General features: G+C 45.7%; 1 protein-coding gene across 2 annotated transcripts in view; it reads right to left on the bottom strand.

The window, feature by feature from the left end:
• TRAPPC9 (trafficking protein particle complex subunit 9) overlaps positions 1–14,405 on the bottom strand; it is a 404,385-nt gene that overhangs the window by 376,688 nt on the left and 13,292 nt on the right. The window contains exons 3-5 of one of the 2 annotated variants that reach the window (XM_064476810.1): positions 13,594–13,739; positions 10,721–10,849; positions 1,883–1,909 (exon numbers count right to left, since the gene is read on the bottom strand). In XM_064476810.1, coding sequence (XP_064332880.1) covers positions 1,883–1,909; positions 10,721–10,849; positions 13,594–13,739 — 302 coding nt within the window. The remainder of the gene's footprint in view (positions 1–1,882; positions 1,910–10,720; positions 10,850–13,593; positions 13,740–14,405) is intronic. The other variant, XM_064476811.1, reaches the window with a different exon arrangement.

The following is a 14,405-nucleotide window of genomic DNA, read 5'->3' as shown; positions in this document are numbered from 1 at the left end:
AGAAATGATGAGGAAAACCAGTCTGACACCTAGAAGAAGCATTCTGCTTCAACTGCAGATCAAGGCAGCTGCTAGAAATGACCGGAGAAGCCTGGTTCTTAAAACAAGAGGCAGAGACAACAACGAGACGGTGGTGAGGAAAGCACGCAGCAGAAAACCCAAAGCAGTTTGCTTCAAATAATCTCTCCACTGAAAATTCAAAAATAAAATGAAAGTGATGTGATGCTGTGCTGCCTCACGTGAACGGGCTTCCTCCGGAGCTGAACAGTTCTGCAACCCCGAACGTGAGCTGCTCAGATGCAGAGACCAAGGAGAATCGGCAAGGCTCCTGGGAGTCCCCAAGTGACTGCCCACCAGCACGCTGACCACCGTCACATCTGCTAGGGCTGGAGCACAGAGAAGAAGAGACCGACGTCTGAAAGACACAGGAGATGTTGGCAAGGGAAGAAAAGGCTGCGGTTGGTCCTGGGACAAAGGCCTTATGAGCAGAGGCCAGAGGGCTGCAGGCGAACTGGAGTGGCCCTGGAGGGCAGCAGCGGACCACAGAGGGAGCAGAATCTCAATTCCCTCCTCGCTCTCCCTAGGGTAGGAGAGATCAAGCCCGCATCCTTCTCACCTGGAAGCATCACGGAAGATGCCTGGGATGCCGAGCCCTGGCTCTGTGTCCTTTCCTGCCAGCTTCAACCTCTCCAGTAGGGTCTTGACACATCCCTGAGTAACAACCCCACAAAACCACCCACACTCTTACTCCTGGCACTCGAAATTCAATTTCAGCTCTACACAACCTTACTTTGAAAAGTTTCAGAAATAAAAGATATTATATTCTTTTTATATCTCATCATATGACTGGTTTTTCTGATCGCTCTAAGCTACTTCCGCTTGGTAAAGCACCTAATTCTCCTGCAGGTGAATTCAGTACTTTCCATTGGGCATAACTAGCCAGTTTGGGCTCGCTAACTTCTATTGGTCAAATACTGATACATCTAATTGATTTCACTGTTCATCAATTTCAGCCGGGAGGTGAGGGAGTGTCACTCTGTTCCTCACCCACCTCAACTGTTTTCTCATCAGCAACTCAAGTCTCCTGAAAACAAAACAAAGCATTTGTTTCCCTTCCGCTACAGTTTCCACACACCCAACAGGAAACATCAGCCTAGAGGAAGAATTCAACACAAATGTTAAAGCAAAAATCTACAAACCTGAAGCAACTCCACTTCAGAATCATGATACACAATGACATGAGAGTAAGTGTGTTGGTCACAAAGCAAGTGCCCGTCTGATTTCTATTCTTCAAAGGAAGGAAGGTTTTCATATTTTTTATTATCACTCTTTGTCACTGTTTCCAATTAAGCCAAAAAAAAATCGAGCTCATTATGAAATAATTAAGCACTTCAATAAGAGATTTCTGCTATATTAATTACAGAAGGCATTCAGAGTGGAAAGGAAAACCCACCTCTGTAAAAAATGCAAAATTTCTTCCCCCATTAAGAGCACATATACGAAATGCAACAGAGAATTCAAATTCATGTGGAGAGAAGCATAAGCCACAGAATGGGAGCAAAGTCATTACTATGAGTCAGTTCACAATTCACTGGACAAGCATGCTCGATGCATTCAGAGAATTTTAAAGGCACACTGCAAACCATTCACTTAGCCATGCTGGAGGAAGAATTTTCTTCTCCGACAGACAACATAAATCAAAAGGGTGCCCCCGTCAAACAAGGACCAAACAACAATCAGGCTTTTAACGGTTCTGATTTAAAGTTACTTAAATCAGCATGTTCCAAAGATCATAATCCAGAAATTTCAAGCATTCATTCACACCACCATGAAACAAGCACTTAAAAATAAGCCAAAGAAACTAAGCACATAGATCATGTACCTGGATCAATGAGAACTTCTTGTGCCCCTGGAAGAAAGAACAGGTCACGGTCTTTTATTTGAAAAACAAAACTTCTTTTAAAGATAACTGCTAAAACACATTTCATCGTTCACATTGCCTTGAAAAATGAGACACTTGTATCTGATCAGAAAAGCAATGCCGAGTGACAGTATGCTATAATTCAGCACCTTTTTGCTTTAGAAGGAGGAGAAAGAAAAGCTACTGTTTCTCACGGCCTCTCCCGCTTTCTAAGCTCGTTCTTCCCAGCCCTCGAACAAGCACGAGAACCTCTTACGCCCACCAATACGCCAACGACAAAAGAACACCAATTTATCTGGGTAAATACACGCCCACACCTTGGCCTGGAGGAGAAGAGTATCGGAAGGCTACACGGAGCTTACTCCTACCCTCCTGAAATCACACACACACACGCTGAGTTACTGAGCATGTCACAGTCTAAGGAGTTCCATCGTTTAGAAGGTCACTTTGTAGTTAGTTTAAAATGCGAAACGGTCAACTTCATTATTATCAGGAAGCTTTTGAAAGCCTTGATCATCTATCTGCTAAACCATCCAAGTATCAATGAGACCCAATTAGCCTTCTCTGTAGCATGTAATTTCCCATGACGGCAAAACACACCCCAAGTGGCACTGGATCCAAAACTCACAAATATCACTAGCTATGATCGTTTTTAAATGTGTTAACAAGATTCAAAAAGGTATGTCCCAACAACATTTAGTCTTACTAGCGTATGTATTTAGCTGCCTACACAGAGGACAGGTCCCATGATGGTATCTAAGAGCTGCCTTGTGCATTGCAATCTCTACTTTTAAATGCAGACACGGGGGAGGGTATCACTCAGCAGTAACACACGTGCTTAGCTCACAAGGCCCTGGCTTCAATCTCCAGCACCGCTATAAACATAAATAAATACAAGTAAAAACAAGTGCTTATAAAAAATAACAATAAAGTTATAAAAAACAAATGCAGCCTGAAACCCATCACAATCTAGAAGCCACGGTTATAATAAAAAAACAGGTGCTTTCTACCGAATACTGACTGTATGTCAAACACAGTGCTTGACAACCACCACGTGTGGTTCTCGGCACTACAGAGCAGCCAGGGATGAGAAACCCTGCACTGCGGGCGAGGAGATGGAGCTTGCTGACCGTCCTGCTCCCCAGGACACCACGCCCAGGACAAGCGCCGACAGAGCTGCACTGAGGGGACATCCAGCTGCATGGAACCTCGGGGGACTGGGGATTCCCAGAAAACACTAAACACTGTCTGTTCAGTGAAAAAAACGGGCCAAATATATTACACTGTGCCATGTCCTTTAAATAGGGGATATGATTGAGACTTTTTTGATGTCTCCACGTCACTTTCACAATCATCAATTATTTGACCTCTCAGCACGTCCAGTGATGAACCGGACCCCATGTTAAGTGCACTCAGACAGCTGAGCTTTTAAAGCTGTTCTATAAAGTCTGTGAAAATCTGTCTATGCCTCATACAGGCGGTCAACCACCACTTCTCACCGATGTGGAGGCACCACCCAAAACAACCCCTCTGTGCCTTTCAACTCCCTTCATCCAATCCAGTCTTTCCAAAACAGCAAAGGACAAGCTCAACCACAGACAATGGACAGCTTGTTACCAAATGGACTTGAACATCTCATCGGACTCCCTGGAAGCCCTTTTCTTCTATTAAACCCACTTCCAGGTACTTCATAGCTTTCTGATTGGTAGACTTGGCACTGGCCTACTCAGAAAGCCTCATGTGCAGAGGGCTGGGGGGAGAATAACCGGTGCTGTTGGAAGAAATCACTGTGAGAAAGAGGGGCACCCTCCAGCCAGGTCTCCACGGGTAGAAGTGCCTCGGTGTGCTCAGAAATTATACCGTTAGCATCACTGGGCTCCAATGGACTGATTTTGCATTAACCAAGCTCATAAGAGACTGATGCAAGAAAACCAGAGGTTTAACTTATTAATGTAAGAGGAGACATGAAACTATGAACCAGACTAAAATATTGGAGTTCAACAGTCAGTACATTTTCTCCCCAACGGCACAATCATAGGCAGGAGGTCACATGGCAAGCATGGACAGAAGCAGAGCAAGAGGGGTTCCTAGATTAACTCGATGGACTAAATTTCTGTTATAAGAACAGACCTGCTGCCCAGAAAACAGTAACACTACTCACGGTGCGCTCTCCGTGGACAGTGGCTGAGCACCTGTTTAACTCTCCCTTCCCGTCTTCTCTGGGCTGACTGATGTACAGATGTACTGAGATCCACAGACACGCAGATACCTCTCAACAGCCAGAGTCTGTCCCTGGGAGCCTGGAAGCCGGACAGCCAGGGTTTAAGTCCCAGCTCTGCCACTTACGAGCTCTGGGACTTGGCCAACTGACTTACCCTCTTGTGCCTTAATTTCCACACCTGGAAAATTGGGGTAACAATCAACCTTCCTTCTCGGTTGTTGTGAAAATTTAAGGATTCGTTTCTGTAAAATGCTCAGAAAAGAATGTAGCACATTTTCAGTGCTCAACAAATGCCACCTATTAAAGTTATTCACAAATCTCCCTTCTAATCATCTTCTGTGTTTCCTGGCTAGTCTAAGTCCCAAAGGCTATCCTTATTTCCCCTTCTATAAACTCTTGGGAGCACCCTTCTGTCCCACCCCACCACCTGTTTAAACTGAGGGAGGGAGCACCTCCTCCCCACTCCTCCGGTCCTTGGGGGCACTTATGCCTCCACACCTCTGGCCCCTGGCCCACGGCCAGTCCTCCTCACACTAATGGAGGGAGGTGTGAGTCCAGGGGGTTTGGGAGACAAACCCTTCTTTTCCCTTGGGTGCTGGCCACCCCAGGAAGCACCCAGGATGCTCAGCTCAATGACAAGACAGCCCTGTGCATGATGGGGCAGATCCTCTCAAGGGAAGGCCTGCTGTGGCCCAGAGCTGCCAGGACTGGGTGAGTCTCTAGTTCTGGGACACAATATCAGGACACCCATTTTTCCGAAGCCCTGAAGTTCATGGAGAATGTGGCTTCCTCAGAAACAAAGGAGACATTTATCGCCTGCCTGCTCTTTTGCGTCATCTCTCAGTTGGCTGGCGGAGCAAACAAGTGTGTAATTATTGGGTCCCCTTAAGCCCCAACATACACAAATTCTGTGGCTTATGGTTGGCTCAGGGTGACTGTGTAATGGTTCTAACTCAGCTGAGGCTAAATAACAAGTATAGGAACTACTGACCTTCCTCGAATACTATCTTTCGTCATAAAACCAGCTTTTCCTATTTTAATTTCTCAGTAATTGCCAAAGACTGTAAAATGATGGCTTCATACAAAACAGTAGCTAAAGTTTATGAGACCTTTTGAGATACCCACTGTGCTAAACACTTCACATAATTTCTAATTCTCACAATTCTACAAAGCAGATATGAGGGTCCCCATCTCACAGACGAGGGGAAAACTCAGAACGAACTGACTCAGGTTCACGTGGCTCAGTGGCAGTGCGTGCACGCAAACCCAAGTCAAAAAGCTACACCCCTTCCTCCACATACCAAATCACCTGCAACTAATTAATACACAGCAGCGGGTTCAGTACTCAGGGAGCTCAATGCATTTTTCAGCTTGAAGGTGCTCCAGAGACTGCTTCTATCTGCTTTATAAAATCATGGCTCACTGGTTTCTAATACTGGAAGAAAAGTCCAATTTTGCCATTGTTTGCACAGCAAGTCTGAAATTTTCACAGTGAGATGACAGAATAAAAATAAGATATAACTAGAATAAATTTTCCAGGTAGCCAGACTTAATGGACATTGTGCTATCCTGAAGCATTAAACAAAGAAATCAAATTAAAGGAACGTTGTTTAAGCCTTCTTTTACAAACAGGAAAATTGACCATAAAAAGGTGCAACAGCGCCACCTATGGCCAGAAAGGCCTTCCACGTTGCTTGGAAACATGCAACACAAAAATTGCCTGTATGTAAGGTTTTTAAAAACAGGATGCTCAGAGTCTGTAACTAAAAGCTTATCTAGCACATACTGAATTCTGCTTCAGGGAAGGGAGTGGTATTCAGTATTTAATCTGAAATTGTTAATACTCCTGAATATAAACAAAAGAAAGGGTCATGGAAAGTCATCTAAGAGTAAGGAATCCAGGCCAGCCTCTTCCTTTTACAGAAAAGGGAGACTGAGACCCGGGATCTGTCCTGGCAGTCAGCAGCAAAGCTCTCCTAGTCCTCGTGTCTTGCACTGTATCAAAAACTAACAGATCGGTATTAGCCCTATATTCATAAAAGTCACGTCTGTATTCTTCCAACGGTAGGTAATCTTAAGTGTCTTGCAAAATAGTTCCCCAAGAGACAGGAAATCACACAATTTTGTTGAAATACAAAAGCATTTATTTACATATTAAAACAACATGAACTCTCCTTTTACTCCCTCTATTAAGAAAAGTGACAGATGTCAAATAAATGTTTTGATTGTTTAAAACCTATTCAGGGGTACAGAAAAAAAATCAAAATTTTCTTCAATCATGAAAATAATCATTGTTGACTTTTCTAAACTTAATAGTTGTGGTCAGATTCCTACGAATTTAAAGGTTCTAGCTGATGGTTACATGGCAATATGAATCCTGACTTGTAAGAATACATTCTGTATAAATAATCTTCAAGGTCGTCTGTTTAAGGCAATTTAACTAGTCCTACTTACTAGAATGGCACTGATTTCATCAAAACATACTGCACTAAAAAAAGTCACTGAATCCTTGTTACTTGAAGTCATATTCATATATATCACACATACATAATGAATATGCACCAGAAATAAGCCGCCCTCGTCAGTATTCAGAGCCGATCCTTCTAAACTGTCTGTCACTGTGACAGCGGACTTTTATTGAGCACCTCTGGGTGCTTTGTGTACAAGTCATCTAACTCTCACAGTCAGACGAGGTAAATAACATTAATCAAATTTCACAAGTGAGGAAATGTACTTAAGCCATGAAAAACAACTTACATATTTATCATCAGGAAAGAAAAGAGTAAAGATTTTACTTTCTCTCAATATTTGCTGACAATCTTTTCTTCCGTACTAAAGATGACATAAAACCAATTTAGTCTTTATAACTTTTTCTCTCAGCAAGCATCCCTGGAGAAAAACGAGCAATAAGTCACTAGCAATGGTTGGACTTTCAAAGCCCACTTCTCTTCTGCACTGGCATCATTTCTAATGTTTTGTTTTTAGTGCTTGCAGAGCACTAAGATAAGAAATATTAACTTTTTAGGTCATTAGCTGAGAATAAAACATTGTGAAAATGTACAATTTTAATCTATGCCACTCTGTCTCATACTCTCACTAGTATCTCTTCCTTTAAAGCCTCATCAGGCTGAGATCACTAAAATCGGTCATTTATGGACTCACAGGAGTTAGGAAACCACTCAATGGGAGGCTGGTAAGAGGAGCGATTAAGAATGCACACTGTGTGGCCTGGGCTCCAGGCCAGCTGCGTGTGATGTGGGACAAGCGGCTCCATCTCTCAATCCCTCACCTGCAAAAAGGAGACACTCATACATACCCTCAAACACCTGCCACGAGGTAAAACACAAGGAAAGCATTTAGGCTTTGGGAGGTGCCCACTTGCTCAGAGCTATTTTGGTCATTATGACGATGATGATGACTGTTAATAAGTTAAGCTCGACCAAAAAGTAGAAATCATCATAAAGGAGAAACATTTATAAGTCAATGAGCCTTTCCTTTTGGATGGATTGCAGAATGTTCTATTGATTTTTTAATAAACCAAGTTTTGTCCATTAATTATAGACTTACAGGTTCATGGACAAGTCTCCAGAAAAAGAATTAGAGGCCTCTAACCTCTGAAACTAAGGAAGTAAAGTTAAAAAAAAATTCAAGGGAGAAGAGGATAGCTCAGTCGGGCAAGCACGTGCTTATTAGCAAGTGAGAGGTTCTCAGTTCAGTCTCCAGCACATCCACCTAAAAAAACCATTATTTAAACAAGGGGAGAATTCAAGCAGAAAGAGGGAGGGACTACAGGATTCTTTTGGAGACTAAACTCAGATTTAACAGGGGGTGAAAAAACCCCTTTTCTCAGGTTCTTGGAATTTGCTAATGGTGTGATAAACGGTGCAACCTGAGCTGGTGAGGCTGCACGCATTGCTGCCTCTGCCTGACTTCTCCTGCTCTCTTGCCTCATGGAAGACAAGAAGCAGTGATACTCCCTGGTTTGGTTTCATCTTCCTCACAAATTCACACACGGTTCACTGGTAGGAGCAAAATTACCACTGTTTCTTTTCTGGTATGTCTGAGGAAGAATGGTGGTGCCTCATTACTGCTTCTAGTGAAATCTAGGCAGGCGGCTCCAAGGAGTCAGCATTTAGCCCTGGAAGGCGCAAGGCACGCCCGGGCCTGGAGCATCAGGGCGGGGACACGCGGCTGCAGCACAGCCTCTCATCCCGGCTGCGCCTCGTCTTTACTTGTCTCACGTTGCCCTGTATTTATCACACTTCCGTTGAACAGCCTTTTATGTGTTTGGGGAGTTTATCTTGCCATCCTCTCCCTCCTGGTTCTCTGTGCCCACCTGTCCCCCTGCAGTTCCTTCTGTGTTCTGTAACTTTAAAAGAAGAGGGGGGAAGGGTTTCAGATTTTGTTTGTTTGTTTGTTTGTTTGTTTCTCCTTAGCAGTAGGACTTGACATTTTCAATTTTGGAAGAACTAGAAGATAAATAAACTGGGGTTTTTTGTTAAAAAAGAAAAAACAAAACCCTTTTCTCAGAGGAAATCTTGAAAACTATGTAAACCAGATCTGAAATGTCTAGTCTTTTAACATCGTTCATGAATTCGTATTGCCAAGTCTTAAAACTACTCGATAACCCACAATAGGGATGCTGATAACAGTAACAGCTGCGAACACGGACCAAGCGCCGGCTGGGGCCACCCTGTCCTGGCATCTCTTCCCGAGGCCTCCCTGGGCCGAGGTCACTGAACTTGCTCATTCGTGTGCGTCTGACCCCCCCCCACCAGCCCTTGGAGGGAGGGAAGCACTGCTATCGCCTTCCCCACCGACAGACACGGCCACTGGGGCACAGAGACTAGCCCACTCAGGCCACAGCGGCACTAAAGGACACCTGTGCTCCTGCCGCTCCGCTGCTGAGACGGGAAGCTCAGGTGCCAGTCCGAGGGGGAGTGTGAAATGACCGGTCTGCCTGGCCCCCGCCTCAGAGAGGAGGCGCCGTGAGTTCCTGATGCAGGGTGAGGCCGCCGCCACAGACTGGCCCGGCTTGACGCTGACATCCAAGGCGAAGCAGCCGGTACACACGTGCATTCATGACGTCAGCTCGTCCACGGGTCTGGGCCCGTCACGGCCTGAACGGGGCGAAACCGTCCCCCGCCTCAGTGAGGGGAGCGCAGCTCTTTCAGGTCCCACCGGGCTTCACTGGCTGCTCCCCGACTCCCCCACAGCCTGTCTTCCACGATTAAAGGTCTCAAGCTTTTTACACTACCCCAAACTACATAAAGGCGTTTCTGCAGATGGAGCACCTTTTCAGGCTTAAACTTTTTTCGCCTACGCTCGGCAAGGGGAAGAAAGAAACAAGACCCTGCAAAGTCTCGGAGCCTCACCACTTACCCGAGAAGAGCGGTCTCAGCACATGATGACCTCACACTGCAGGGTGAGAACAAAACAAAGCCGTCCCCAACCACAGGCACTCCCAGAGGGAGCAGAGGACCGCGGGACTTAGAAAGCTGAACCTCCTCCCAGAGACAGCAGGGACGACAGCAAGGGTAAACACAGGCGGGGAACACTGACGGGAGGGACCTCAGGCCGGAATCAAGCGCAGGGAAGGGGGAGCAGAGACATTCTGACCTGAACTCCTCTATCACTTCCCAGCCTGCTTCACGCCCCTCTCCAATAACCGAGGCCCCAATAAACCTCTAGAACGGTCTGATAAAGAATGATGCAATATCTTCCAGAGCCATCACAGATTCATCTAAGCATTTCTACAAAGAGCGCACCCAGATTCAGACCATGCGGCTGCACTGACGGTTCATAAAGGTGGTCTCTGCACAATTTGTTGATGGTGGGGGCTGGTATAAATCGGGGAAAAGGAAATTTAAGGCATTTCCTCGTCTAATACACACTTACTACCGTGGGCTTTCTCTTTGGACGGAAAAGTCTATAAAAATCTCATGGATCAAAAAACACCTCGCGGTTCTGTGTCCCACCTGGATCTCTGCACCCTTTGTTACTAACTTTGTGACAATATGACAGCTACGTCCTGAACCATTTAAGGCAAGTTCATTCATTAGGGGCCAAAAGGGTAAAGTCATTCAGTGATCATTTGTAGGTCTGCTCCTCCAAAGAAGATTTTTTTTTTCTTTACTCTCTGTTAAGTGCTAACGAACATAACCAAATCCAACTTCACTCAGTTAGAGAACTAGGTCAACCAGAAAAATAAGTAACAGCCCCCAGGCCCTAAATTAGCTGGTAAAATTGACATCTGGGGTTAACTTCACCAAATACCCAGGAATTATGAAAAGGACCCAGACACAGAACTTCAAGGTCAGTCTACCATGAAATGTTATGCACCTGTTCCAGAAATCAATCACTGTAATCCACTAATATCATTCAGTAAGACTCAATAAGATCAACACATAGTCAATAAAATCAGAATAAAACGTCTCGTGTGCAGGATTCCTGACTCAACGGATTTTACACTTTATTTAAGCAATAGCCAAGCTTAACTCACAGGGACAGTAATGAATTACTCTTGCTTGCTTAAGGGCTGCAAACGAGCCCAGCACAGAGGCATGGGCGGAGCTTACCTGGGCGGTGTCTGTTGGCTGCCTCGGCAGGAAGTGAGCTGCCCTGGAACCTCCGAGCCCCAGCTTTGCCACCAGTCCCAGCAGGATAGTGGTAGATGACAGAGGCCGAACACAGCCCCTCGAGGGCAGCTGGGCATTAAAATGAAAGTACAATGAACAAAGTTAGAGGCCATCCTCAGCTCGGACCGCAGTGACTAAGAACGATTTAGAAAGCCTGCTTACATGCAAATGCCGATTTTCTCCCCCAAACACAGATCAAACCCACAGATCGCTGGTTCTGCTACAAACAGGAACATGCCACCTTTTCTGCTCTGTATGCCCGTGTCCAGGCTGGCAACACGGAAGACTCATGGTGCTCAGGGTCCCACTGAGGGGCAAGCACACACGTGAGACGGGCCATCTACTCCTTCAACTAACCAAGAGTCTAGTGCACACTATGCAGCAGGCTCTGGGCCAGAAGCTGTCCCTGCGTAGGGATGACGGGTGTAGCAGAAAGTGCCCTGGACTGAAAACACTTAAAATGATAGCACCCAAAGCAGTACCAAAATACCTTTCCGCACCCTTCACCCTAAATGCATCTGCCCCACCAGGCCTGCCTCCTCAAAGGCGGCCACATTTAATGGCTGCAACCTTTTGCTCTCCTCTCACTGGCAGTTCCACCCAGAGAACCTTGGGCTGCCGCACGCCTGACAAGCTGTGCTACTGTTTTCACCTGTATTCATTAGCTCTGCGGGTCTCAAACTTCTTGGTCTTAGAACTCTCTGACACTCTGAAAAACCACTGAGGATCACAAAGAGTGCTTCTGTGTGTGCATGCAGGTTACATCTACAGACACTTACCATATTTGAAAATAAAACTAGGGGAGAGGGATATAGCTCAGGAGTAGAGCACATGCTTAGCACGCACGGGGTCCTGGGGTCAATCCCCAGTCCCTCCATAAAAAAAAAAAAGGAAGAAGAAAAGTAGAAAAGGATTTTAAAATGTATGTGTTCATTCCTATTAAAATAATAATAAGCCCATCACATGTTAAATTTTTGGGAAAAATAACTGCTTCCCAAAACAGAAACAATCCGCCAGAAGAGTAGCACTGTTTTACATTCTTACAGATTTCCTTCCTGTCCAGCCTGACACGAGTGAGCTGGGCCCTCTCATCTGCTTCTGCGCTCCGTCTGCTGTGGTGTCACACGCTGTGGAGCCCCCGGGAAGCTCCACTGTGCGTTTCTGATGGAGTGGCAGTGAGGAGGCCAAGAGCACAGGGCACCGTCCCCTGCAGGAAGCTGACAGCCCGTCACCACCACGTGGGTCAGGGGCCCGGGTGGGCACTCGCCCTGGAGCAGCGCCCAATCTCGCAGCTCCACCCCACCCGTCAGTCTCGAGGATTTACAGACCTCTCTCCCGAGACGGCGAGGCCAAGCTCCCTCGTGCCCCTCTCATCCGGCTTAACCTTTCACCTGTTCTCTCTTTTCTTTTACGTCTGTTCCTTCTCTTTCCCACTTCTATTTCCCTCTCCTCTTTAAGAAGCCAAATTAGGAAATTTAAGTCCATTTCAAGAATCTCTTCCAGTTCATGTGTGCTATAGCACGTGGTTAAACTGCTGTCAGAGAACTTCATTACTTCATCCTGACCACATTTATCGTAAGTGGCTGACAGGCCCTCACTCAGCTGTCCGCTTCTCCCATGAGAGCCCCGTTTCAGTCCTTCCCCCACTGCTTTTTTTAACAAGCGTGGCAGGAAACCCACGGACCGTGCCTCCCGCTCCTGCCTCCAGGAGAAGGTCCTGCAGGAGAAAATCACGTCAACAGGCAGCTCCAGACGGAGGGAGAGCCCTGCGACAGACGGGGCTGCGATGGGGCCTGCGGGCACTGGCTGCGGGGTGGGGTCTGGAGAGGCTGTCCTTAGCTGCAGGGTTGTTTTTTTTGTTTGATGGTTTTTTTGGTTTTTTTTAATTGAGATATAATTCACATACCATAAAACTCACTCTCTTAAAGGTGTGCGATTCAGCAGCTTTCTGCACACTCACAGCTGTGCAGCGCTTATCACCATCTAATTCCAGAACACCCCATCGCCCAGAAAGAAACAGCTGCCCATTAGCAGTCACGCCCCATCCCTCTCCACCCAGCCCCTCACAACCATCATCTGCTCTCTGCCTCTACACGTGCCTATTCTGGACATTTCAGACCACTGAAATCAACATGTGGCCTTTTGTGTCTGGTTCCTTTTACTTAACATGCTGTTATCAAGGGCCATCCATGCTGAGATGGTATCAGCATCTCATTCTTTTTTTTTCTTTTAAAAATGTTATAGTTTATTAGAAGGTGGGCAGTACTATCAAAAAGAGCAGAGCAGAGTATAAGGGGTGGGGTTTCCCAGGGAAAAGGGTAGGTTGAGCAATCAGGGTGGACTTCCCAGAGTAGGTGGCCTTTTTCATCTTCCCCCCTTTTTTTCTTTTTCATTCATTCTTTTGTCTGAATAATATTCCACTACATGGAGATACTACATTTTGTTCATCCACTCAGCAGCTACGTATGGACAAGGTCTGGAAGAATGAGTGTAAGAGGTGACTAACAGGAACGGCATTTAAGCAAAGGGCAAGATGTGCTTTAAAAAAAAGCCAAAAACAGAGGCACAAGGCAATTCAGCGCGTTTCTGAGGAAAGTGCATGCTTGCTTCGGCAGGACTGCCGTGCAGGGCTGCAGGGGAGAGTGGCAGGAGACAAGGTGAGGGAGTCACCCCAGAAGATTCCCCACTGCAACCAGCTCAGCCGACTCTTCTCCTCCCTCCTCTCTTTTTAGAACCATTTTTCTCAGTTTTCTCTTATTTCAAGTGACAGCATTTTAACTACACATCTGATCCTCTGCATCAGACCATCTTACCTCCAAGCCACAGAAAGTCATTCACTGAGCGGAGCAGCTCCACGGACATGTGGTAATGGACCAGGGAGTCCTGGAGCATCCCGGCCTGCAGGCACAAATCCCCCACGTGCTTCCGCATGCGCCCTTGGCACCGCTTCTTGTAATGTCTGGGAAGTAAAACGCGTGGAAATGTATCACCAAGAGTGCATGACGTTTGCCCCAAAAGCATGCTGGCAAAGCACTACTCAACCCTCTCACTACAGCAGAATGCTAAGAAGGCAAACTGGGCTCTACAACTGAAAGGCAGCAACCGTCACTGCCAGTATCTGAGCTGGAACGGTCCTGACTTCAAAAACTGCTGTGAAGTTGTTTTTAAACGTGGCAGGTGTATATGAATTTCACGTAGATGGTATCAGGGTAGGATTTTTCTCTTCAATTTTTCCAGTCACAACATTAGCACAAGAAAGTTCATATTTCAGCTTTTTTAAAAAATCAATTACCTTCCACTTTCTTAACTTTGAACCTATTATTATTTTATAAAGAGAGCTATGCTGCATATTATAAACCAACTGCTGGGCTTTTGCAAAGAAGACCTTTGTAACTTCACTATTTCAGAGCAAACTTTTGTGATGCTTTGAGAGGTGGGCCTGGGGCGCTCACTAACAGCTCTTTAAATATTGGCAAGGATATGCCATTAAATAATGCAAAGTCTTCTAACTCCGTATCAACTCAGAAACCAAAGAATCTGCACCAAAGCCTTACTTTATCATTTTTAAATATTCCTATTGTTTTGAATATTAAATTCCTTAAAAGATAAGGTTTTTTTTCAAGAA

Source organism: Camelus dromedarius, chromosome 20 (assembly GCF_036321535.1).
Source record: "Camelus dromedarius isolate mCamDro1 chromosome 20, mCamDro1.pat, whole genome shotgun sequence".
Taxonomy (NCBI): domain Eukaryota; kingdom Metazoa; phylum Chordata; class Mammalia; order Artiodactyla; family Camelidae; genus Camelus; species Camelus dromedarius.
Note: the sequence above shows the minus strand (reverse complement) of the source record. Positions and strands in the feature narration are given on the sequence as shown.